This window comes from Lupinus angustifolius, unplaced genomic scaffold (genome assembly GCF_001865875.1).
Source record: "Lupinus angustifolius cultivar Tanjil unplaced genomic scaffold, LupAngTanjil_v1.0 Scaffold_5_62, whole genome shotgun sequence".
Lineage (NCBI taxonomy): Eukaryota > Viridiplantae > Streptophyta > Magnoliopsida > Fabales > Fabaceae > Lupinus > Lupinus angustifolius.
Genome location: NW_017717276.1, coordinates 19,554 through 43,762, shown reverse-complemented (window position 1 = coordinate 43,762; position 24,209 = coordinate 19,554). Strand labels below are relative to the sequence as shown.

At 30.6% G+C, this 24,209-nt stretch overlaps 2 protein-coding genes across 4 annotated transcripts; one reads left to right on the top strand and one right to left on the bottom strand.

Moving 5' to 3' along the window:
- Positions 1–491: 491 nt before the first annotated feature.
- LOC109337304 (ent-kaurene oxidase, chloroplastic-like) lies at positions 492–14,978 on the bottom strand. Of its 3 annotated transcripts, XM_019574251.1 has the most exons (9): positions 4,477–4,658; positions 3,992–4,152; positions 3,127–3,288; positions 2,694–2,834; positions 2,335–2,589; positions 1,874–2,035; positions 1,290–1,484; positions 651–983; positions 492–614 (listed from the first exon to the last, which is right to left on the bottom strand). In XM_019574251.1, the coding sequence occupies exons 1-8, from the start codon at positions 4,616–4,618 to the stop codon at positions 666–668; spliced, it is 1,536 nt and encodes a 511-aa protein (XP_019429796.1). In that variant the 5' UTR covers positions 4,619–4,658; the 3' UTR covers positions 492–614; positions 651–665. The 3 variants fall into 3 exon arrangements, with proteins under 3 accessions (XP_019429796.1, XP_019429798.1, XP_019429797.1); XM_019574253.1 differs by lacking the exons at positions 1,874–2,035; positions 2,335–2,589; positions 2,694–2,834; ... (1 more) ...; positions 3,992–4,152; positions 4,477–4,658 and adding exons at positions 10,270–10,431; positions 10,745–10,999; positions 11,104–11,244; positions 11,785–11,946; positions 14,854–14,978; XM_019574252.1 differs by lacking the exons at positions 3,127–3,288; positions 3,992–4,152; positions 4,477–4,658 and adding exons at positions 11,785–11,946; positions 14,854–14,978.
- Positions 14,979–20,501: 5,523 nt separating this feature from the next.
- On the top strand, positions 20,502–22,628 carry LOC109337307. Its single transcript, XM_019574256.1, has 4 exons — positions 20,502–20,953; positions 21,059–21,443; positions 21,517–21,768; positions 21,852–22,628. Exons 1-4 carry the CDS (start codon positions 20,502–20,504, stop codon positions 22,626–22,628), a joined length of 1,866 nt encoding a protein of 621 aa, XP_019429801.1.
- The last annotated feature ends 1,581 nt before the right edge of the window (positions 22,629–24,209 follow it).

Sequence of the window (24,209 nt, the reverse complement as noted above, 5' to 3'; positions counted from 1 at the left end):
TTAAAATATAATTGCATGTAAATTTTAATATAGTCATGATGTGAACATTAAGTATTTAGTAGCTAAGTTTTTTTTTTTTTTTTTTTACTTAAAAGTCAGATATGTTTTTGTGTTGGCCCCTTAGCCAAAATCCTGGGTCTGCCATGTCTGATTAGATATATAAAAAAATGAGAATGAAACTAAAACAAATATTTGAAGTGTGAATGAAGAGAAGACATGCATGAATAAGAAAAGGTAAACCCACAAAGCAACATAAAGAAAGTGATTTGCGATAGTAACATAAAGGTCTAGTACTAGATATAAATACTAACTTGTAACAAATAATTTTTGAACTATGTGAATTCTCGGATATCGATGACTTTCATAGTCATACGGTGAAGGATACATTACGTAATACTTTCAATTTGTTATTAGTTTTACTAGGACTTTTATATTTTTAGGTTCCACACCTTTTTTGGAGAACTATTTGGCTTACATGAGCTTACTAGGTTTTTGTTTGGCATTTCCACCATGATTCTATACATGAATAATGGCTTATATTGAAATATAAATACTACATAACAATAATAACAAAAGTCTTATTCTTTTTTTATTTTATTGGAATTTTCTTTCAACTATGTTCTTCTTGCCTCATCATGACATTCTTATACATATTATCATAATGTTTATGACTTTCTTGGCTTGATAGTGACTAGTAGAGGATTGAGCTTGTGTGTGGTAAGACCCATAGTATCAATACTCTCTTCATTTTCCCTTTCTATGAGGTTCCACTCAAATTCTTGAACCATTCTCCCTATTGCTGTGGATGCTATCAACATTGCTTGAAGAGAACCTGCACATACCCTTTTTCCTGCACCAAATGCCATGGTCTTGTACAAATCATTAGGGTCATATTTCTCATCAAGAAATCTCTCTGGATTCCATTGCTCAGGATTTTCCCACTCTTTCTTGTCCATGTTACATCCATATATGTTTATTGCAATCTGTTAACATTAATTAGCTTGTAAATAATGGTTTTGTCATCATATACAAAGCAATATTGTTATAAAGTTAGACTAGAGAGAAAATTGAAAATGATAGAACAATGATTAGTTGTGACAAAGTATGTCCTAAATTATGTCCAAAATCAACGACAATGAAAGGAAAACAAAGAAAACAATGAATATTTAATTTTTTAATTGACATATCATGTTTTCATTATTTTGAGACATGATTTGAGACAACAAATTCTTATTCAAACGGTTATGATTCAATTATTTTTTAGATAGCCTAGTGCACGAGACTCATACCTGGCTTCCAGCTGGAATATGATACCCTCCTATTTGAGTATCTTCTTCAGCACTTCTTAATGGAACTATTGGAGCTGGACTATGCTTCCTTATAGTTTCATGAAATATAGCTCCCAAGTATGGTATCTTAGATATGTAGTCATCATTAAACTTTTCATTTCCACACACATTTTTTATATCCTTATAAAGGCGTTCCTGTAATAGAAAGGAAAAAAGTGATATATTGTACAAGTAAGAATGAGAGAAATAAATGAAAATATTAGATTCAATAGTGTAAATTGTGATTGTGATTACAGTTGAGGTTACTGTGATTGTGTGCGGCTGTGATGTAGACAGTGACAGTTGTAGTATGAATTATTTTATTATTAAAAAAATACTTTTGAATTCGATATGACCTTTTCGGTCAAATGTGGTTGCGTTGAAGCCCGATGCGGCTATATTATTATGATTCGATGCCACAATGTAATTGTAGTATGATGTATTTACGATGGTCAACGCATTATTGCGGTCGTATCACATGATATGATCCACAATTTGAATCACTATTAGATTGTTAGACAAACACAAAAAGCAAAACAACTAACCTGACGAATTTTGTCTTTTGAAAGTTCATACATAGCCCATTCAGTTGTAACTAATGTAGTATCCGATGTCTCAATAATGACCTCCCAAAGAAGCATGCAAAGTTGTTCATCTGTTAGTTCTTTTGCTTCGGATAAAAGGTAAGCAATATAAGAGTTTAGTTCCTGTGACATTTACAAAAATCAAATTAAGTCAAAATAAATTAATCATAATCTGCTAAAATTTGAAGTACTATATGGCTAACCCATTAACAAAAGTATGGTAGCAGAATTGAAGGAATCTAAACATAAGCGAATATGTAATCAATCGAACACTACTTGAAATTGACTATTCAACTAAAGAAATGTTACAAATGGAATTTGTGATGCACATTAACTATTTCTATTGACTTACATAAGATTCTGATCCGTGGATCTCAAGAAATCAAAATAAAATAATAAAACTACACCTTTGCAATCCATACCTTTCCTGAAGCTATTCGCTTCTTTTGCTCATCAACCAAAGCATTCATCACAGCTTGTCTACGTTGACACAATTTTTGAATTTTGGTGTCAAAACTAGTATTGGGAACCCATTTCAAGTATGGAAAGAAATCTCTCCAATCCACTTCAAGTGCACCTTCCATCAAATCAAGCACTAGAATCTTATATATATCTTCATTTAACAAAGTACATCCAAGTTCCTTCACATAAATGGATTCAATATTGGTCCCTAGAGCCTACAAAAAATGCAAAATACCACATTTTCAGTCTTATATGGATATTATTCTATGCATATAAATATGTGTATTAATAATAAGAAATAACTTAAGAAGGGACTTACTTGCTTTAGTGATAGTCCAAATAGTTCAGATGCAAATATTTTTCTAAAATTAATTGGCAAATCAGTGGAGGCCTTCACTGATTCATTAAGTTCACTTGAAATGTTTTCCACCATAGTTTCTCTATGAACACGATGCCGCTTCTGGATATTATTGAGAAAACAACAAAAAGTGACTTTAGAAGAATCTTCATAGCCAAATCATATAAAACATGAATAGTGTATTATGCTGTAATAATGTACATAACTTATACATGTTCGAAGCATACATTTTTTCTCTAAAAGAAAAAGTTATATACTATCATACAAGTTATATACTGCAATTGAGGTGAAAACTTTATGGTTTTTGAGATGATCCCAAATTCCCACCAATTGTAATACAATTGGTGTATACAATTTAAAACTATGAGATAACAATAAAGTTATTGTAATGAACCTGTGCATTGGCTCCTAGAACATTTGCAAGAATGTGTCTTTTGACTTTTTTGTGAAAGTCATTGTAGTCACTAATAGCAACCATACATTTGTCAAAAGTTAGCATCCTTAGTGCATTAGATAACTGCCTTGTAGAAATGGATGAGTATCTGGTAACCATGGCCTGAAATAATCATAAAAGGTTATAATCCAATTCATTAACTACAAATGAAAAGAATGATATATATATTATGTTAGACTATATCTCTATTTAACATAAAATAACAACAACCCAAGTCATTCATAAACTTTGTTATCTCAACAAATTGTAATATTCTTATATCTAGGGAAAATATACTTATTTAAAAAAAAATACAATTTTTTTTTAAAAATTAATATCTATATACTAAATGTAAAATTATTTAGACAAGTAATACATTATCCATCATAATGAGACATTAAAAACTAAAGTAAATGGTAAGGATACAAAATAATATTAACAATAAATAATTGATTATATGGCTTTACTCAAGCAAATATTTCTGATTGCAAAGGCAAATAGAACAAATTGAGAATTTGAATTTGGTGCAGTACAAAATGTTGTAGTTGATGCAGTCAGCATAACCCAACATTGGATGAAGATTAGAAGACTCAGATTCAACTTATATTTTTAATTCAATTTGATCTTCACCTATAGAGAATGATTTGTTATTCCAAATTTTATCCAAAACCATGTTTGAGATCAATTAAATCATATCATGTCAATTAAAAAAAATATTTTTATATTTAACATATCTTTATCCCACTCAATGATACCAATATATGCAACATTTTTTAGTAAACCTAATCCAAAATCAACAAATATATGAGCTTTTGGATTGACTAACCTCCTTGGCAGCTTGGGCAGAGTTGAGAACAATGACAGTGGAAGAACCTGTTTTGATGGAATAAATGGGTCCATATTTCTCTGCAAATTGTGTGAATGTCTTGTATGGTTTCTTTTCCTTCAATTGCAAAAGATTCCCTATCACAGGTAGCCCTGGAACCACTGCAACAATTTCACTAAATTTAATAATTTCTATCATTTGTTAATTATATATTTATATCATATAGAAATACTTGAATCATATCTATATTGTGATATTGGTTTTATGTTGAAATTTCCATTATTCAACATGTATTGTTTTTAAAATTGCATCATGATTTTTAGAACTATGACATATTTAACTTGAGATAAGATGATAAAAAACTACAATGTGTGTGCGATTATCATTATTTTATATCATGATATATTGATATCAATAAAAAAAATATAAACAAGTTTTGTGAGATCAAATGAAGAATTCAATGAGAGTGTAGATGACAGTGATACCTGGTACTGAGGGAAGTTGGGAACTTAATCCTCGTTTGATCTTGAAAAAGAGCAACAAAAGTAAAGGCAAACCACCCAACAGTGCTGAAATGACTAAAGGTTGTGTCTGAACTACTTGAAGGATGAGATTGAGGGTGTCCATTGTTGTTTTAGAATCTACCACAAAAACCAAGCACACAAAAACAAGGTATAAGATTATACATATATATACAATTACATATATACAAATATTATTTTTATAAAATTCATTTACTATGCATTAATAATTGTGTTAATATATTTCCTTTATGATATAATATAATAATGTATTAATGATTATGTTAATGTATTTATTTTATGATATATAAAAAACGATGCATATTTTTTACTCTTTTACTCATGTTTGTTGTAACTTCGATCCGATTTTGAGGTTTTTTGTTTGTCGATATGTGAATTCTAATATAAATTTAATCATTATTGTGATCATTCTTTCTAATCTAATGTTTTTAAAAGTAGAAAAGAGTAAAATACCCATTTTAGTTCTTATATTTGTTGTATCAATTTAATTTCTAAAATATAAAAATTGTGAATATAAAAAAAATAATCATTGAGATTATAACAAAGTTAGTCATAAAAAGAGTTACAAAATTAATTTAACTCATATTTCTTTTTAAATAATTTTAGATTTTCTCAAATTTTCAGATATCAAATCAGGATAGTAATTTTTTTTTTTGAAATATCAAGTGATCTTTTGTATGTATAAAGGAATGGGAGTAGGTAGATTTTGAAACCTTCTTTATATGCATGGCACTTTCTCCTATTATGTTGATTATGTTTTTAAGGTAAGTGTTAAATTGTTGGATACTTTTCCTAATTCTCTATTCCCAAATTTATTATTAATTACAATATTAAATTAACAATGTAAGGTCAACTTAAAATTGGATTGTTTTAGTGTGAACCTCAAGTTGAAAATCAAATCGGAAGAGATATCATATTAGGATTAATCGGTTAAATTATTCAGTCGGATCAGATGATATTATATATAGTTTATTATTTTTATCTATAAATATATAGTTATACATAAATACAAAATTTTCTACAATTAATAATTATATATAATTAAATTGAAATAACATTTCTTCATCTTTTTTTCAACCGTATTAGAACAAAGCATTACTATAGTATTTCATTTTTTAAAATTTTAGTGAACAGTAGGTTCATTTTCCAAGTTATTCTAGTTCAAGCGGGTTTAACACAACCAGACTGAAATTTCTCTAGTTCAAAACAGTCCAATCCCTCATTTAATTAAGACTAAAAACCAAAACCTTTTAAAACCGGTTAGTGATTGAACTAGTCAGACCATTCAATCTGGTCTAATTATCACAAAATTGGTTTTAGTATAAAACCATGCATTCAATTTTTTTGGGATATATACTCATTTTAAAACTTATCACTTAAAATATTACTACTAAAATGTTGAAATTTAATTATTAAGTTGTTGGAATGTATAACTTCTATTTTATTTGATAAATTTTAGAGTATTTATACATTTTAGTTCCATCGTTTCTTTATCTTACCATTAGATTTTTCTAAAATTGATGACCAAGATGTAGAGTAAATTTTATAAATTTGCTCATTTTTTTATCGAAAGTGCCAAGCACCAAATAAATTATTAATAGTCAAGAAGAAACCAAGTAGCAACCTTACATGTTCTTGAACCTATAGTTGGGTAGGCCAACCAATTTCTAGAAAATTCATAATGAATGAAAGAAGGAATCTCATCCACCAAGTAAATGTCTTAGATTTTATATCAAACTTAGCTAACCTATCCGCACAAACATTTCATTCTCTAAAAATGTGAGAGACATGAAAGTTCATGGAGGACAATAACTTTCTATTTAGCAAACTCCACATCCATTAATCACTTTGATCCAACTGGACAATTTAACCGATTAAACCTAATATGAGACATCTTCCGATTTGATGTTCGACTTCAGTTTCACACTAAAAGAATCCAATTTTAAGTTGACCTTACATTGTTAATTTAATATTGTAATTAATAATAAATTTGGGAATAGAGAATTAGGAAAGGTATCACACAATTTAACACTTACCTTAAAAGCATAATCAACATAATAGGAATAAGTGGATTCCCTCTATTTTATTTAGACGGAACGACAATATTTTAGTTAAAAAATTATAGTAAAATATTTATCAAAGTGATGTCATTTTAATTTTTTTTATTAAAATAAACCCATAAACAAGAAAATAAAATTAAACACTAAACTACCTGCACCTGCACCTCCATACCCTCTTTTCCTCCTCACACTCTTCATCTCCTCTTTTAAAGCTTCATAACATTTTGGGTTTTTCAGCTTCAATAACACATTCCATGATCCTCAAACTTGCTTCCTTCATAACCACCATACCAATAACCTCTTCAACAACAACAATTCCAATACCTCTTTCATTCACATCACAACAACAACTCCTTCCTTCAAATCCACCTCAATCAAATGTTCTCCAATTCTTAGCAAGATAGCTATATTCTTTTTTTTTTCTTTCCATTATTGGTAAATTTTTTAATGGTACATATAATTAAATATTGCATTATATTAATTGTTCTATAATTCTTTTTATTCATGGAAATAAGATAGGTTAGATATAACAACGATATGACATATTTATCTATTTTTAAAGTCTAACTCTTATATTAGGTGAGCACCCCTATCATCCTTTAATATAATTTTGCTTATTGAAATAATATGTTTGTATATTTAAAGCTTTATTATTCTGTAAATATAGGTTAATATGTTTACTTTTAAATAATTTCATTTAATACTACCAATTAATTACATTTTTGGATACATATTAAAATTCCATATATAAGTAATCCTAGATCTGCTTGAGAACCCAAACTGACTAAGCATATAGTTAAGGAAAGTCCAATCCATCGAGTCATAAGTTTTTTCAAAGTCGACTTTGTACAAGACACACCCTTCCCCATCCTTTTCCCCCAATGGATAACCTCATAATCACAACAACTACATCCAAAATATATCAATCATGAATAAAAGCTAACTGAGAAGGATAAATTATTGAACTCGTAACTCCTTTGAGTCTACCTCCCAAAATTTCCACAAAGATTTTATACAAAGATCCAACAAGAGAAATCGGTTTGTAATTCTAGATTTTGTTTGGATTCTTCTTCTTCGGGATCAAAGCAACGAAATAAGAATTTAAAACATTTTGGAGCTTGACATTAACATGGAATTCTTGAATAAAAAGAATAATGTACTCTTTAACCACCTCCCAAAAATTAGGGAAGAATCTAAAATTAAATATATGAGACAATGTTGTGATTGAGTGTGTGTTCAAGTCTTACTTTTATGTACAAGATGATAGTAAGAATGATAGGGTTTTAGGATTAGAATATGTTCTAGCCTTGTTTTTTTTGAAACAATTGGTTAATATCGACATTTTCATTAAGTGTTTTATATTATAGTTCATTAGAAATAATAAAACACCAGCTGGGCATTTAATTGGTATAATGGTTAAATTAATCAATCAAAACATATAACTTATATATGATTAATAATTGGACATATAATTATAAATAAATTAATAATTACCTATAATTATATTCTAGTCATGTTTCTATACTTGACTCAAATGAAATATAAAATTGGAGTAACATGTCTTTGTTTACTTGACATTTTAGGTGAATAATCTATTTCGCTTTCCAAGTTATTCTAGATCACTCGGTTTAAAATGTGAAAAAATAGAAGATGAGAAGGAGCAGTTGAGTCAATAAAGTTAATAGTGAGATTCATGAGTACAACTCCTCTTCAACTGAAGGTTCAGTATATAGTATAGATACTGATATGTGACACAAATAATTTTTTAAGCGAAACATATATTTTCCAATTGAGTATGGTCTTTCAACTTCTTATTCGTTTTACCATGACTTTTATATTTTAATTTCCACACCTTTTTTTAACTATATGGCTTACATGAGCTTAGGACTTTGTTTGACATTTTCATCATGATCCATACATGACTAATGCTTTATATTGAAATATAAATACTACATAACAATTATAACAAATGTCTTATTCTTGTTTTATTTTACTCGGAATTTCTTTTACTAAGTTCTTCTTGCCTCTTGGCATTCACCATAAGTTTAGAAGACAAAGATCTGCTGTCTCAAATTCATGAGATATTAATTAAAGCAAATAAACATAGAGCCAACAAATTGGCCTATATATATTATTGTAATGTTTATGACTTTCTTGGCTTGATAGCTACTTGCAAGGGATTGAGTTTGCGTGTGGTAAAACCCACAGTATCAACACTCTCTTCATCTCCACTTTCTAAGAGGTTCCATTCAAATTCTTGAACCATTCTCCCAATTGCTGTGGATGCTATCAACATTGCTTGAAGAGAACCTGCACATACCCTTTTTCCAGCTCCAAATGCCATGCTCTTGTTCAAATCATTAGGGTCATATTTCTCCTCAACAAATCTCTCTGGTATCCATTGCTCAGGATTTTCCCACTCCTTCTTGTCCATGTTACATCCATATATGTTTATTGCAATCTATTAACATTAATTAGCTTGTAAATAATGGTTTTGTCATCATTTACAAATCAATTTATAAAGTTAGACCAGACAAAAAATAGAAAAATATTAGAACAAAGATCTATTATCCGAAAGTATATTTTAAACCATGTCCAAAATCAACAACAATGAAGGAAAAATAGGAAAAATAATGAATTTTTATTTTTTAATTGATATGTTATGTTTTTATTGGGTTGAGACATGGTATGAGACAACAAACCTTTGTTCAAACATATATGTCTCAATTGTGTTTTGGGCAGCCTAGTGCAAAAGATGCACACTTAGTGAGATGTAGAAAGGGTAAATATATATAGTGTTATCTCATTAATAAAAAAAGTATTTTTTCAGGATTTGAACTCATTATCTCGTGATTACTAAATAACAATATTATGATTGTGTCAAACTCAATCTCATATAATTATATATGCAAACACATACCCACACCTCATAGGCCATACCATGCACTATTAATAAAAACATGTATAATAATAATATACACAAGGATAAGGTCTTACCCTTATCACAACTCAAATCATAAATCATTTGCGAACAATTAAATGATTTAGACACATTGATATGAACATATGAATAAGATGTTTAATTCATAAAAGATGAATGAAATCAAATAGGTACCTGGCTTCCAGCTGGAATATGATACCCTCCTATTTGAGTATCTTCTTCAGCACTTCTTAATGGAATTATTGGAGCTGGACTATGCTTCCTTATAGTTTCATGAAATACAGCTCCCAAGTATGGTATCTTAGATATGTAGTCTTCACTAAACTTTGCATTTCCACACACATTTTTTATATCCTTATAAAGGCGTTCCTGTAATACAAATGAAAAAAGGTGATATAGTGCAAATAAGAATGAGAGAAATAATGAAAACATTAGATTCAATATTCTTAATTGCAGTTGTGGTTATTGTAATTGTGTCATTACGACCATTGCAATATGGATTGTGACAGTTGTAATATGAATTATTTTGTGATTAAAAAAAATATTTTTGAGTTTGATGCAGCCTGATGCAATCCAATGTAGTTGTGGCCCGATGCGACCATATTAATGTGATTATGTGTCTCATTGCAATTGCAGTATGATACATTTATAGCAGTCAATGCAATATTGCGATCGCATCAGATAATATGGTCCACAATTTAATTGTTAATAGACACAAAAAACAAAACAACCAACCTGACGAATTTTGTCTTTAGAAAGTTCATACATAGCCCATTCTATTGTAACTAATGTAGTATCTGAAGTCTCAACAATGATCTCCCAAATAAGCATGCTAATTTGTTCTTCGGTTAGTTCTTTTGCTTCAGATAAAAGGTAGTCAATATAAGAGTTTAGTTCCTGTCACATTTAAGTAAATCAAATTAAGTAAGATAAATTAATTATTGTCTTCTAACATGTGAAGTTTATGGCTAACCAAATAACAAAAGTCACAAGCCAATTGGAGCAATCAAAACTTGAGTTAATTTGTAATCAATTGGACACTACTTGAAATTGACTATTCAGATAAAAAATGATAAAACCGATCCTACAATTTGTGATACACATTAACCATTTGTATCAACTTATATTAGGATCCCGATCCATGGATTTCAAGAAATCAAAATAAAAGAATCGAACAATATCTTTGCAATTATACCCAAGAAATCCATACCTTTCCTGAAGCTATTCGCTTCTTTTGCTCATCAATCAAAGCTTTCATCACAGCTTGTTTATGCTCACACAATTTTTGAATTTTGGTGTCAAAACTAGCATTGGGAACCCATTTCAAGTATGGAAAGAAATCTCTCCAATCCACTTCAAGTGCACCTTCCATCATATCAAGCACTAGTATCCTATATATATCTTCATTTAACAATGTCCTCCCAAGTTCCTTCACATAAATGGATTCAATATTGGTCCCTAGAGCCTACAAAAAATGCAAAATACCACATTTTCAGTCTTATACAAATATTATTCTATGATCATAAATATGTGTATTGATAATATGTAATAACTTAAGAAGGGACTTACTTCCTTTAGTGCTAGTCCAAATAGTTCAGATGCAACTATTTTTCTAAAATTAGTTGACAATCCAATGGAGGCCTTCACAGATTCATTAAGTTCATTAGAAATATTTTCCATCATTGTTTCTCTATGAACACGATGCCGCTTCTGGATAATATTGGAAAAACAACAAAAAGAGGCTTTAGAGGAATCTTAATAATAATAGACAAATCATATATAACATGAATGTTAAATTATGCATGACACTCTATAAAATTCATATACTTTTATACTATCTGCAAGATATTTTAAAATATGTTTATGACAAATAACAATAAAGTTGCATTTTTTTTATAAAGAAAAATTGTATTAAAGGAGCACAAGGGGTGCTCACCAATACAAGAAAGGAAACAAATCACAATTTAGTTACACTTAGTGTTATACAAAGATTAGGATCCATACACCAATTAGCAAACGATAAAGATTTATGAGAAACAAAAGAGATAATAAACCAAATCCACGATCTAGTTTGAATTAAATCAATTATATGCACATAGTTCAGAGTCTTCTCCTAAAAGATAACTTCATTTCTCATAATCAATATTGACCAAACCACCCTAAAGTTGTATTTTTTAATGACGATTTACAATTGGAGTACACAATTTAAAACATTGATATGAAGGTAAGAATAAATAATTTTTAATGAACCTGTGCATTGGTTCCTAGAACACTTCCAAGAAGGTGTCTTTTGGTTTTTTTGTAAAACTCATTGTAGTCACTCATAGCAACCACACTTTTGTCACAAGTCAGAAGCTTGAGTGCATTAGATAACTGCCTTGTAGAAATGGATGAGTATCTGGTAACCATGGCCTGAAATAATCATAAAAGGTTATAATCCTTTTAATTAGCTAGAAATAAAAAGAATTACATATATATGAAGTGTAATGATAAAGAATATATTAATTAACAATTTTACAAAAAAATCAAGGGACAATCTAACACTTTATGGATTTTAAAATTGGGTTTTTAGCAAATAAATGATTTTACCATTTTGTGTGATAGTGGAACCACAAAATCAAACTCAAAGATGGAGGCATGATAATATTGTTAGAGAACATTATACCTTAGGTTAGTTGTCAAGATACTATTGTTAAATCCGTACCGATTATCAAACCAGTTAAGGTACTGGTATAGTGATAGAGTAGTTTAACCGGTGGTTCAGTAATTAAACCGCATGCCAGTTAAACTGGACATACCTTCTTATATTTATTTATATAAACCTATTAACAATTTTTTTTTCCAAATAGGTAAATATTCAAATTGATAATTCATATTCATAATCTACTCAAAATTCATATAAACAAACAACTTTAAGTCTTTAACAAATTAAAAATCTAAATTGCAAAACATTTATCAATCCAAAATATCACTTAACAACCGCAAAATATAAATAAATGACACAAGTTCACAACGCAATCTACAAAACAAATAAATTTCGAGTTTTAACATTTAACACTAAAGAGTCAAAGTTGTCTCACATGGAAATTATATTTTTGCACCAAATCCTATCTTTAGACAGTACTCCAAGATTATACAAATGCCACTGAGATACACACCAATGTTAGAAACCAAAAGATGTAATCTTAAGTATGTTTCGGAAGCATGTGCATTGAAGTGTTGGAAAGATGGATCACCTTGTAACGAGTTTTTTATTTTAAAAAAATATATATATATATATATATGTATAAACCGACCGGTTTAGCCAAATACCGGTCGATTCACCGGTTTTTGACCAGTTTTGATACTTGACCGATTCAACACATGTACCATATCGGTTAGGAGTCCAGTTTACCAATTTTTCGGTTGAATCGGTCGGTACGATACAATTTTTACATCAAGAATATCAATCTTAAAAAAAATTATTCAATTTTCATTTGTTTACAAAACATTTTAGGTATATCTAGAAACAAGGGAAAATGCATAAGCAAGTAATGATATTTCACTAATTAAAATGTATATTAATGAAGTTATAAATGCATATATATTATATTAACATTATGATCGGTGAGACCTAATTGAAAACTGACTGATATGACCTATTTTGTTCAATATAAATATTATACTGTATCAATGTTAGGACTGTTTACTAATTTTCAAGTTGAACCGGCGGACACAGAGTTGTTTTTACAACACTACTTTTAAGGGATGTATGGTAAAAGTCAGTAAGAATAGAGTCAACCTTTTTTACTTTCTTATATTTTACATTGTTAATAGAACATATATGTTGTCTTATAACTTATGTTATTGTATGTATCATTTGTTTCTGATTGGTTGAAAACTATATTTAAATTAAAAAATTAATAATTAACTATTATTTATGATCAATTGCAGTTGATGATACATGCATTGATATTACTTGTGGGACATTAGATATGTACCCATTTTTTAACATGGTCTTTTTTTTATGAGCCCCTATACTCTCACGTTAAAATATTATGTTGACTTTATCTATATTTAACATAAAATAACAGCAACCCATGTCATTCATAAACTTTGTTATCTCAACAAATTGTAATATTCTTATATCTACGGAAAATATACTTATTTAAAAATATTTACAAGTTCTTATTTTTTAAAAATTAATATCTATATACTACTATGTAAAATTATTAGACGAATAATATGTTATCCACCATATGACTTTTCTTTACAGAATGTTAATTATGGTTGATATATAAATAATAGATGATACACATATAACTTTCTTATATTCTTTGTGCATAGATATTAAACCATTAAAAAAGAATCTAATGAGACATTAAAAACTAAATTAATGGTAAGGATACAAAATAATCTTAACTAGTAAATATTTAATAATATGGCATTACTCAAGCAAATAATTCAGATTGCAAAAGGCAAATTGAACAAATTGAAAATTTGGATTTGGTGCAATACAAAATGTTGTAGGTGATGCACTCACATGATTCACCATTGGATGAAAATTAGATGACTCAGATTTAGTGTTTTTAATTTAATTTGATCTTCTGCCAATGGGACAATAATTTGTTGGTGATACGGAAGACAATTGAAAAATATAATAGAGAAAATGACACCAAAAAATTAATATGATTTAGCAATTTGCTTATGTTTATGGCTGAAGAGCAACAACAATTATTCCACTATAATAAAAGAAAATTTGAAGTTTACTCAATGTTTCACTCACTTCCCAAAACTCAAGCACTCAATTTCACTTTCACTCAAGTTATTTCAAACACTCAAATATTACTCACAATATTAGAGAATAAAAAGAGAGTATTCACTAAGCTAAGTATTTGCGTGTCTTACAATGATTTTGATCATTCCTATTTATAGCCAAACTCTTTAAGATTATATGGCCAAAAGAAAAAGCATTAGTATTGAATTCAGTGTAGCCACTTCTTTTACCTGCTCACGTTACTCTTTCTTTCTCTATGATAATCTTTAACCATTTATTTTGTTTGCTCACATCGTCTTTTTCTTTTAGCCAATACTTAATACTTGTTATCCCAAATTGTATGCAAATCATATTCCAAACTAATAAAAACATGTCATCAATTAAAAAAATTAAATATTTATTATTTATTTATTTTTGCTTTAATAGTATTGATCCAGGACATATTTTATGACATAGGTCCATACAACAGATCCATATCCCACTCAATGATACCAATATATGCAACATTTTTTAGTAAACCTAATCCAAAATCAACAAATATATGAGCTTTTGGATTGACTAACCTCCTTGGCAGCTTGGGCAGAGTTGAGAACAATGACAGTGGAAGAACCTGTTTTGATGGAATAAATGGGTCCATATTTCTCTGCAAATTGTGTGAATGTCTTGTATGGTTTCTTTTCCTTCAATTGCAAAAGATTCCCTATCACAGGTAGCCCTGGAACCACTGCAACAATTTCACTAAATTTAATATTTTCTATCATTTGTTAATTATATATTTATATCATATAGAAATACTATAATCATATCCAACAATTTTATTGATAAAAACTACTAAATCATATAGAAATACTAAAATATGTTGTCCACATGTGTGGCTGGTTATCATTATTTTATATCATCATAACAATAAAAAAAATATAAATTAAACAAGTTGGATGAGTTGAAATGAAAAATTCAATGAAGTTTAGATTGAATTATACCTGGTACTAAGGGAAGTTTGGCATTCATCAATGTTGAAATGACTAAAGGTTGTGTCTGAAATACTCGAAGGACGGCATTGAGGGGGTCCATTATTGTTTTAGAACCCACCACAAAACCCAAGCACACAAAAACAAGGTATAAGATTGTACATATATATACAATTTCATATAATACACTTATTATTTTTATAAAATTCATTTAATATATTTCTTTTATCATACAATTAGTAAGTTATTCATTAAGAACACAAATGTTACTCGTAAATTTGCATGGTTAAAAACATGCATTTTACTTGTGTAGTCATATTGTTAAGAACAAACATGTGACTCATGCATTTTAATGGTTAAAAACACATACATTATATGTACATTCACATTGCTAAGTATACACGTGTTATCTGTGCATTCGTATAGTTAAAACACACATGTTACCTATATATTTACATTGTTAATAACACACATGTTACTCGTATTACCAACGGCATGTACAATTTTAGAAAATAATTACATGTTATTATTATTACATTATTAAATAATATATTGAGTAATAAATAATGAGTAAGTGTGTACTTTTATCTTATCTTATCTTATGTATGAGGATGTATATTAAGAAGGTGAGGTGTTTTAGGAGGGAAAATATTCGGTGTCATAGGATGATGTTGCAAAACCTTTTTTATATATTATATAGTATATAGATAATGTATTAATGATTGTGCTAATATCTTTATTTCATGATATATAAGAATGATGCATATTTTCTAGTCTTTTACTCATGTTTGTTGTAACTTTGATAGGTTTTCTGTTTGTCCATATGTGAAATCTAATGTAAATTTAATCATCATTGCAGTTTGTGATCACTCTATCTAATCAAGTGTTTTTAAAAATAGAAAAAGTAAAATATCCATTTTGATCCTAATAAAGTTTGTTGTATCAATTTAATTCCTAAAGAATAAAAATTGTGAATATAAGTCAAAATAATCATTGAAATTAAAGTATAAAAAATTAGTCATGAAAAGAGTTAAAAACTATAGTTTAGATTTTTCAAATTTTCAAATATCAAATGAGTGTAGTAAATTTTTTGAAATATCACTGATGTTTAGTGAGTATAAAGGAAAGGGAGTAGGTAGATTTTGCAGCGTTTTTTTATATGCATGTCACTTTCTCCCATTAGGTGGATTTTGCATTTAGGTAAGTGCTTAAATTGTCAGAAAACTTTCTTAAATCTCTATTCCCAATTTTATTAAAGCAATTAATTACTATATTTAATTAACAATTTAAGCTCAGCTTAAAATTGGATTGTTTTAGACAATGTTATGAGAACCCGACTAAATAATCTTACTATTGACTGTATTTGTAAATGATTATGGTTTACAATTTTAATTGAATGAGTAGTTAGACTCCTTTGAATTAGGAAAATTTTGGCCCAATTGTGTGAAACACGGTTAAACTGCAATAACTCGGAAAATAAAACAAACATTTCACATATTTTTTATAAAAAGCTTAATATTACTCAAATATTTTATTTTATTTTGGTCCGAAAAAGAAGGAGAGATGTTACTTTAATATAATTATTAATTATATAAAATTTTGTATTTATATATTATAGATAATTATTAATTATATATAAAATCATCCAATTTGATAGACAGTTTAATTGTTTAAACTACTTAAACTTAATACGAAATCTCATAGGAACATTAGTTTTAGTATAAAACCATACATTCAATTTTTTTGAGACATATACTCATTTTAAAACTTATTTCATAAAATATTACTACTAAACTTCTAATGCTAAAATTTCATTGTTAACTTTTTGGAATGTATAGCTTATATTTTATTACTTGTGTTGTCGATCGCTAACATGACCAAACGGTTAGTGTCTATGCTAGCAAGTTTAACATGTCATTCGTCAACGTTGTTATTTATTATTTTGTTTGCTGTTTTATTTAAACAAAATGTCAATTTTTAGATAAAGGTTTATAATAAAAATTTAAAAAAACCACGTCGTTTTGATTGTTTTTTCTTTTACAAATAAAACCATAAACAAGAAAATAAAAAGAAAAATAAACCCAAAACCACCTACACCTTCACCTCCCTACCCTCTTTTCCTTCTCCCACTCTTCATCTCCCTTTTTCCAACTTGATAACATTTTGGTTTTTTCAGCTTTAAGAACATACTCCATTATCCACAAACATGGTTTTTCCATAACCACCATACCAAAAACCTCTTCAACAACAACAACCCCAATACCTTTTTGATTTGCTTCACAACCACAACTCCTTACTTCAAACCCATCTCAATCAAATGTTCTCCAATTCTTAGCAAGATAACTATCTTTTTTCCCCATTATTAATCATGTTTTTTATGGTAGATATAAGTAAATACTGCATTATATTAATTATTCTATAAAAAAATTAATTCATGGAAATAAGATAGGTAAAATATAATAGCATTGACTTGATATGTTTATTTGATTGTCAAAGTCTAGCTTTGACTTACCTAAAAGTGTAATATAATATGTTAGTCTATTTAAATGTTTATTATACTGTAAATATTGGTAAAGATATTTGCTTTTAAATAAGTTCATCTAATACTATCAATCAATTATATTTTTGGATACATTTTTGTATTAAAATTTTATATATAAATAATATTAGTTATATAAAAATTTAGTAGAATATAAAGTTAAAATAAAATATAATTGGACTATTAGGTTTAATAGATATTTTAGGTGGCCTAATGTCTATTATGTTAAACCAATTTTTTTTAAAAAAGTCCAAGTCTCATCTATTTATAAAACTTCTAAGTCTCATATGTTAAAAAATGTCTAATCTAACATATTATATTAAAAAATCATATAATATGTTTTAGATAGTTGGTCTCGTATGTTTTCACCTATATTTCTTATGTTGATTTTTAGTTACTATATTTTATGACTTTTAAATTTGTAATATTCTATTATTGTTAATTATTATGCCTTTAATTTATTAAATGAATATGATCCTTTCAATAGTAATTTCTTTAAGAATTTTGTTTATAAATGCGGAAATCATTGCAATAAATATTAACTTTAAAGTCGGGAAAATGGTAAAAATCAATATATACTTATAGTTGGAAAAGACGATAAAATTGAAACTTAATTATAAAATAATGTTTATTTATAATAATGTATAATAAATTAATAATATTCACTTATAAGTATTCTTAATTTCATATGCTATCCTCCAAACATTTTTTCATAAGAAAAAATTGTATTAAAACAAGCACAATGAATGTCCTCCTAATACAAGATAGAGATCAACTATTGATCTTCTTAGAACATAGTTTAATACAAATTTTTGGATTAGTACACCAATTTCCAAAAGATAAAGAAGTTGTTTTTATATTAGTGGTGAACTAAATCCAAGATCTAGTTTGAATTAAATAAAATAAATACATATAGCCTGGAGTCTTCCTCCAAAAAGATCACTTCATTTCTTATAATCCAAACTGACCAAAACATCACAAACCATAACAGCCTCCACAATTTTGCACCATTTCCTTTTCCAAAAGACTCATGAAGATTGAAGAACTCTAATATTGTAGAAGCTATCGTAAAATTAATCTACAACCAAGAATAAAATCATTTCCAAATACTTGCAATAAAGTCACAAGATATGAATCTATGATCAATAGTTTCGACTTGATCATTGCAAAACATGCAAATCAAATCATCACCCCTCCCAAGAATATTTCTTTTGAACAACTCATCCTTTGTTGGAAGTCTCCTTCTCATAAGTTTCTAAACAAAACAAAAGATATTTGTTAAGTGCCTAATTGCAATGGAATATATATGACTTTTTGGGGCACTTAATATGCATTTATATCATATTTGTGTACAATTCCTGATAATCTAGTTAATTTTGCTTTGTCTAAGAGCTTATTACATTGTATGTGTTTAAGGACTTTAAATGGCGAAAAAGAGGAGAGAAATGAGAAGATTGGAGCTTTTGAGCTATAGATGTCTCGCCCAAGCGAGGGAAGTCTCGCCCGGGCCACAAATGGGAAGAAAAACCCAAGAAATACCTGTTGATCCTCGCCCAAGTGAGGCCTGAGCGACAAAACCATGATGCTTCTGTCTGATCCTCGCCCAGGCGAAGGATCCTCGCCCAAGCGAGGGACACCTTGCCCAAGCGAGGTGTTTGTGCCTGGAAATGTTTGGCTTCTCGCCCAAGCGAGAATATGTAGCTTGGGCGAGAGCATGGCAGTTTGAAATTAAAGGGGCGGTTTCAGAATACGAAAGGCACTCATTCAGACCCAAAAACAAAAACTTACCTACAGAATTCAAGGAAGAGGAGAGAAGAGAGGCAATCAGAGTTGTGGGAACGACTCCATGTTATATTTTCTTGTATACTTTCATGAGTGAAATATTGTATAGAGAGGATGAGTGATTGATCGTTCATAGTTGGGATCAGAAATGTAATCTTCTAACCTTTTGTACTCCTGGATTCAATTATAACACATGTTTTATTTGATTTTGGGAAGTTTATCCCGTTTTATTACTTGAGTTTAACTAGCTACTAAATTCTTGCTCATAGGTTCAAGTTTAATTGAGAAATTAAACTTGACACTGGATATGAATCATTTTCCTTCATGTATCATTATTTCAGGAATGGATAATAATATATGAAGTGCGTTTACGTCACTTAATACTAGATAATCGATCAAATATTTGAGGAATCGGAATTTGAGTGGTTATCTAAGGATTTTACAATCAAGGGATTGATGTAAATGATTTACTGGAAAATGTACATCAAAATCAATAATTTTATAAATTGCTTGTAATTGAATCCATGGATGTCAAACTGGAAGGAATGATGAATTTCGATCTCAGCTACCTAATTTTGTTATTAAACTTTTACTAAAAATTAGTATTTTCACAACCCAACATCATATTACTACATCAATTCAGTGTAAATAGTTACTCAATTTATTCTTGCTAGAACTAGTGTAAATCCACTCTGCTCCATGAGGATGATATCCCGGTACTTTACCGGATTTTATTACTTGTACGATATAGTTCGCTTGCCGTCCCAGAAATATCTAACAAGTTTTTGGCGCCGCTTCCGGGGTGCAATGAACGATATACATTAGTCTTGTATAGAGTTTATTGAGTTTTGTATGTAGAAATTCTTTAATTCTTATTGTACAACTAACCCTTGTGCTAACCTTTGCTGTAGTCTGTGTATTTATGCTTTTGCGAGGTAAAGCTACAGAAGAGCAACTACAATACAATCCAGAGATTGAAAAGTCTACTAAAAGTAACCGAAAGAAAGCAAAAGAGAAAAAACAGCAAGGTACTCAGGAAGCACAGTGTAGCTCTAAACTGGCTGCAAGTTCAGCAACTCAGTTAGAGAAGATTGAAAATGCTCATAATGCCAATGATAACAACCAAACACCTAACCCTCCAAGGAGGACGTTAGGTGATTATGCTATGTATAAAGGTCCTCGACATTATTCAAGTATCGTGATTCCACACACTGCAAGGACAATGGAAATTAAGCCTGCGTATCTAAACCTAGTCAGTGCCCATCAGTTTATGGGAAAGGATTATGAAGATCCGTATGCCCACCTGGATAACTTTTACGAGTTGGTAGCTACTATGGGCTATTTTGACACTGAAAGGGAAGCTGCTTATATGATGTTGTTTCCATTCTCACTCCTCGGGGAAGCTAGGGAGTGGCTAAAATCTCATCCAACTTAAAGCTTAACCAATTGGAATGATTTGGAAACCAAATTTTTGACTAGATTCTTCCCTCCAGCAAGGTACGTACATGCAAAGTTTGAAATATCTACATTCAGACAAGGCACCGAGGAAGCTTTTTATGAAGCATGGGAGCGTTTTCAATTGCTGCTGAGGAAATGCCCCAATCATGGTTTTGAGAACATTGATCAACTCAACATATTATGTAATGGGTTGAAGCCGAAAACGAAGATGATATTAGATGCCGCAGCTGGTGGCACTATGATGGCGGTGGATGCTGAGAAAGCCACACGAGTTATCACTGCATTATGTGCTATAGACAGGCAAGCTCAGCATAATAGGAGAACAATGCAAAAGAAAGGAGTTTTGGACTTGAGTACTTCTGATGCTATTCTGGCTCAGAACAAGATTCTGACTCAACAGATTGAGGCGCTAAACCAAACAAATGTCTAAGTTGCCTCAACAACTGAATGCAGTTCAGACTTCTCCACTCCATCCACAGGTAATCCGTTGCGATTTTTGCGGTGGTAATCATGTTACTGGTCAGTACTCTATGCCCATTCATCAACTAGAAGAGGAGGTTCAGTATGTTCACAATCAACCTCGTCAAGGTAATTTCTCCAACAACCCTCCGTTCAACAATCAATTCTTACAGGTTGGAGAGGAAACCAGAACCAGAATCAGAATTTTGGGTGGAGGCAAGAAGCTGGGCCATCTAACAGACAACCACCACATCCGTCGTCATACTAACAAGGTCAACATCCACCACTGCATGAGTGACAAACAAAATTAGAGGAAACATTAGAGAAGTTCATGCAAGTTTCTATTTCCAACCAGAAAAATACTGATGCATCCAGCAGGAATCTAGAGACTCAAGTGGGCCAGTTGGCCAAGCAAATGGCAGATAGACAACAATTCTCCGCTAACACTCAAACTAATCCGAAAGAACACTGCAAATATATCACTACCAGAAGTGGTAAGGTTATTGGTAAAGGCATTAGAGAGAATTTAGATGTTGAGCAAGAAGTGTTGCGTGAAACTGAAGCTGGAACATCAGAAAAGGTAATCAGAGATATACACAAGGGTAAGGAGGTAGAACATGAGGAAGGTGATACTACTGATACTGTTACAAGGGAGAATAATGATGAGAGGAAGACTGAATTACCTCAGTTGAAGGATCTCCCTTATCCGAAACGTCATTCCAAGAAAGATAAAGAGCGTCAGTATGCTAGATTCTTAGATTTATTCAAGAATCTCCAGATCAACATTCCTTTTATGGAGGCAATGAAACAAATGCCTGTTTATGCCAAGTTCATGAAGGATTTGTTGACAAAGAAAAGAAAAATGTCAGAAGAGACTGTGACCTTAGAAGCTGGGTGTAGGGCAATTATTCAGAAGTCTTTGCTTGAGAAGACTAAGGGTCCTGACAGCTTCACTATTCCGGTCACCATTGGAGAGTTATTTGTGGGAAAGGCACTCCTTGATTTGGGTGCCAGCATTAATATGATGCCTCTTTCGATGCTGAAAAGAATTGGGGATTTAGAGATCAAGCCTACCAGAATGACCTTGCAACTTGCGGATCGGTCTGTGAAATACCCATATGGAGTTGCATAGGTAGTATTGGTGAAGGTGGATGGGTTAGTCTTTCCCGTGGATTTTGTCATTATGGATATTGAAGAGGACAAGGAAGTTCCTCTAATTCTGGGTAGACCCTTTATGAAAACTGCAAGGGTCATAATTGATGTTGGTGATGGTAAACTGAAGGTTAGAGTGGAGGACCATGGAGGACTAAGAGGTCAATTTTAATGTGTTTGAAGCAATGCAACATCCAAGGGACAAGCAACATTGCTTTCGTGTGGTTGTCATTGAGGACTTATTCTTGCTTGATGATATTCATATGAAGAGCACTAATCCTTTGGAAAAGGTTTTGATGGGAGAGCTCGATGGAAGCAGCTCAAGTGAGGATAAACTAATGAAATCATATTTGGCAGAGCTAGATGCACCTCGCAAGGTTATATCCGATCAGAATCATGTGGAGAAGTTGGGTAAAGATCATAGTCATCATGTTCCGAAGGTGGAGTTGAAACAACTCCCTATGCACTTGAAGTATGTGTTCTTGGAAGAAGGAGGTCAGAAACCGGTTATTATTAGCATCACTTTGTCATATGTCGAGGAACAACAAGTCATTGAGGTGCTGGAGAAAAATGTTGATGCGATAGGGTGGACACTGGCTGATTTACATGGAATCAGTCCATCCTATTGCATGCATAAGATTCACATCGAAGATGATTACAAGTCGGTAGCAAAACCTCAGAGACGTCTTAACCCAACCATGAAGGAAGTGGTAAAAAAGGAAGTAATCAAACTATTGGATGCTGGGATGATTTATCCCATATCTGATAGCAAGTGGGTGAGTCCGGTTCAGGTGGTCCCAAAAATGGGGGTATGACTGTCATTAGGAATGAAAAGGATGAACTAATTCCTACCATAACAGTCACTAGATGGCGCATGTGCATCGACTATCGGAAACTGAACCAAGCCACTCGGAAAGATCACTTCCCTCTGCCATTTATGGATCACATGATAGAGCGACTAGCTGGACAAGCATTTTACTGCTTCTTGGATGGTTACTCGGGCTACAATCAAATCACTGTAGACCCCCAAGACCAAGAAAAGACAGCTTTCATATGTCCTTTTGGTATCTTCGCATACAGGAAGATGCCATTTGGAATGTGCAATGCACCAGTGACATTTCAAAGGTGCATGTTAGCTATATTTTCCGACTTGGTGGAGCAGTGTATTGAGGTGTTCATGGATGACTTCTCGGTATTCGGGTCGTCATTTGAGACTTGTTTAGAAAACCTGGACATCATTCTGCAACGATGTGTGGAGACAAACTTAGTGCTGAATTGGGAGAAGTGTCACTTCATGGTGACTGAGGGAGTAGTTTTGGGACACAAAATCTCTTCCTGAGGCATCAAAGTTGATAAGGCAAAGATTGAGGTCATCAAGGACCTCCCACCACCACTCAATGTCAAGGGATTTCGGAGTTTCCTTGGACATGCAGGTTTTTATAGAAGGTTCATCAAAGATTTTTCTAAAATTGCAAAGCCACTCAATAATCTTCTTAACAAAGATACTGCTTTTCATTTTGATGCTGAGTGTGCAAATGCTTTTGAAACCTTAAAACTAAAA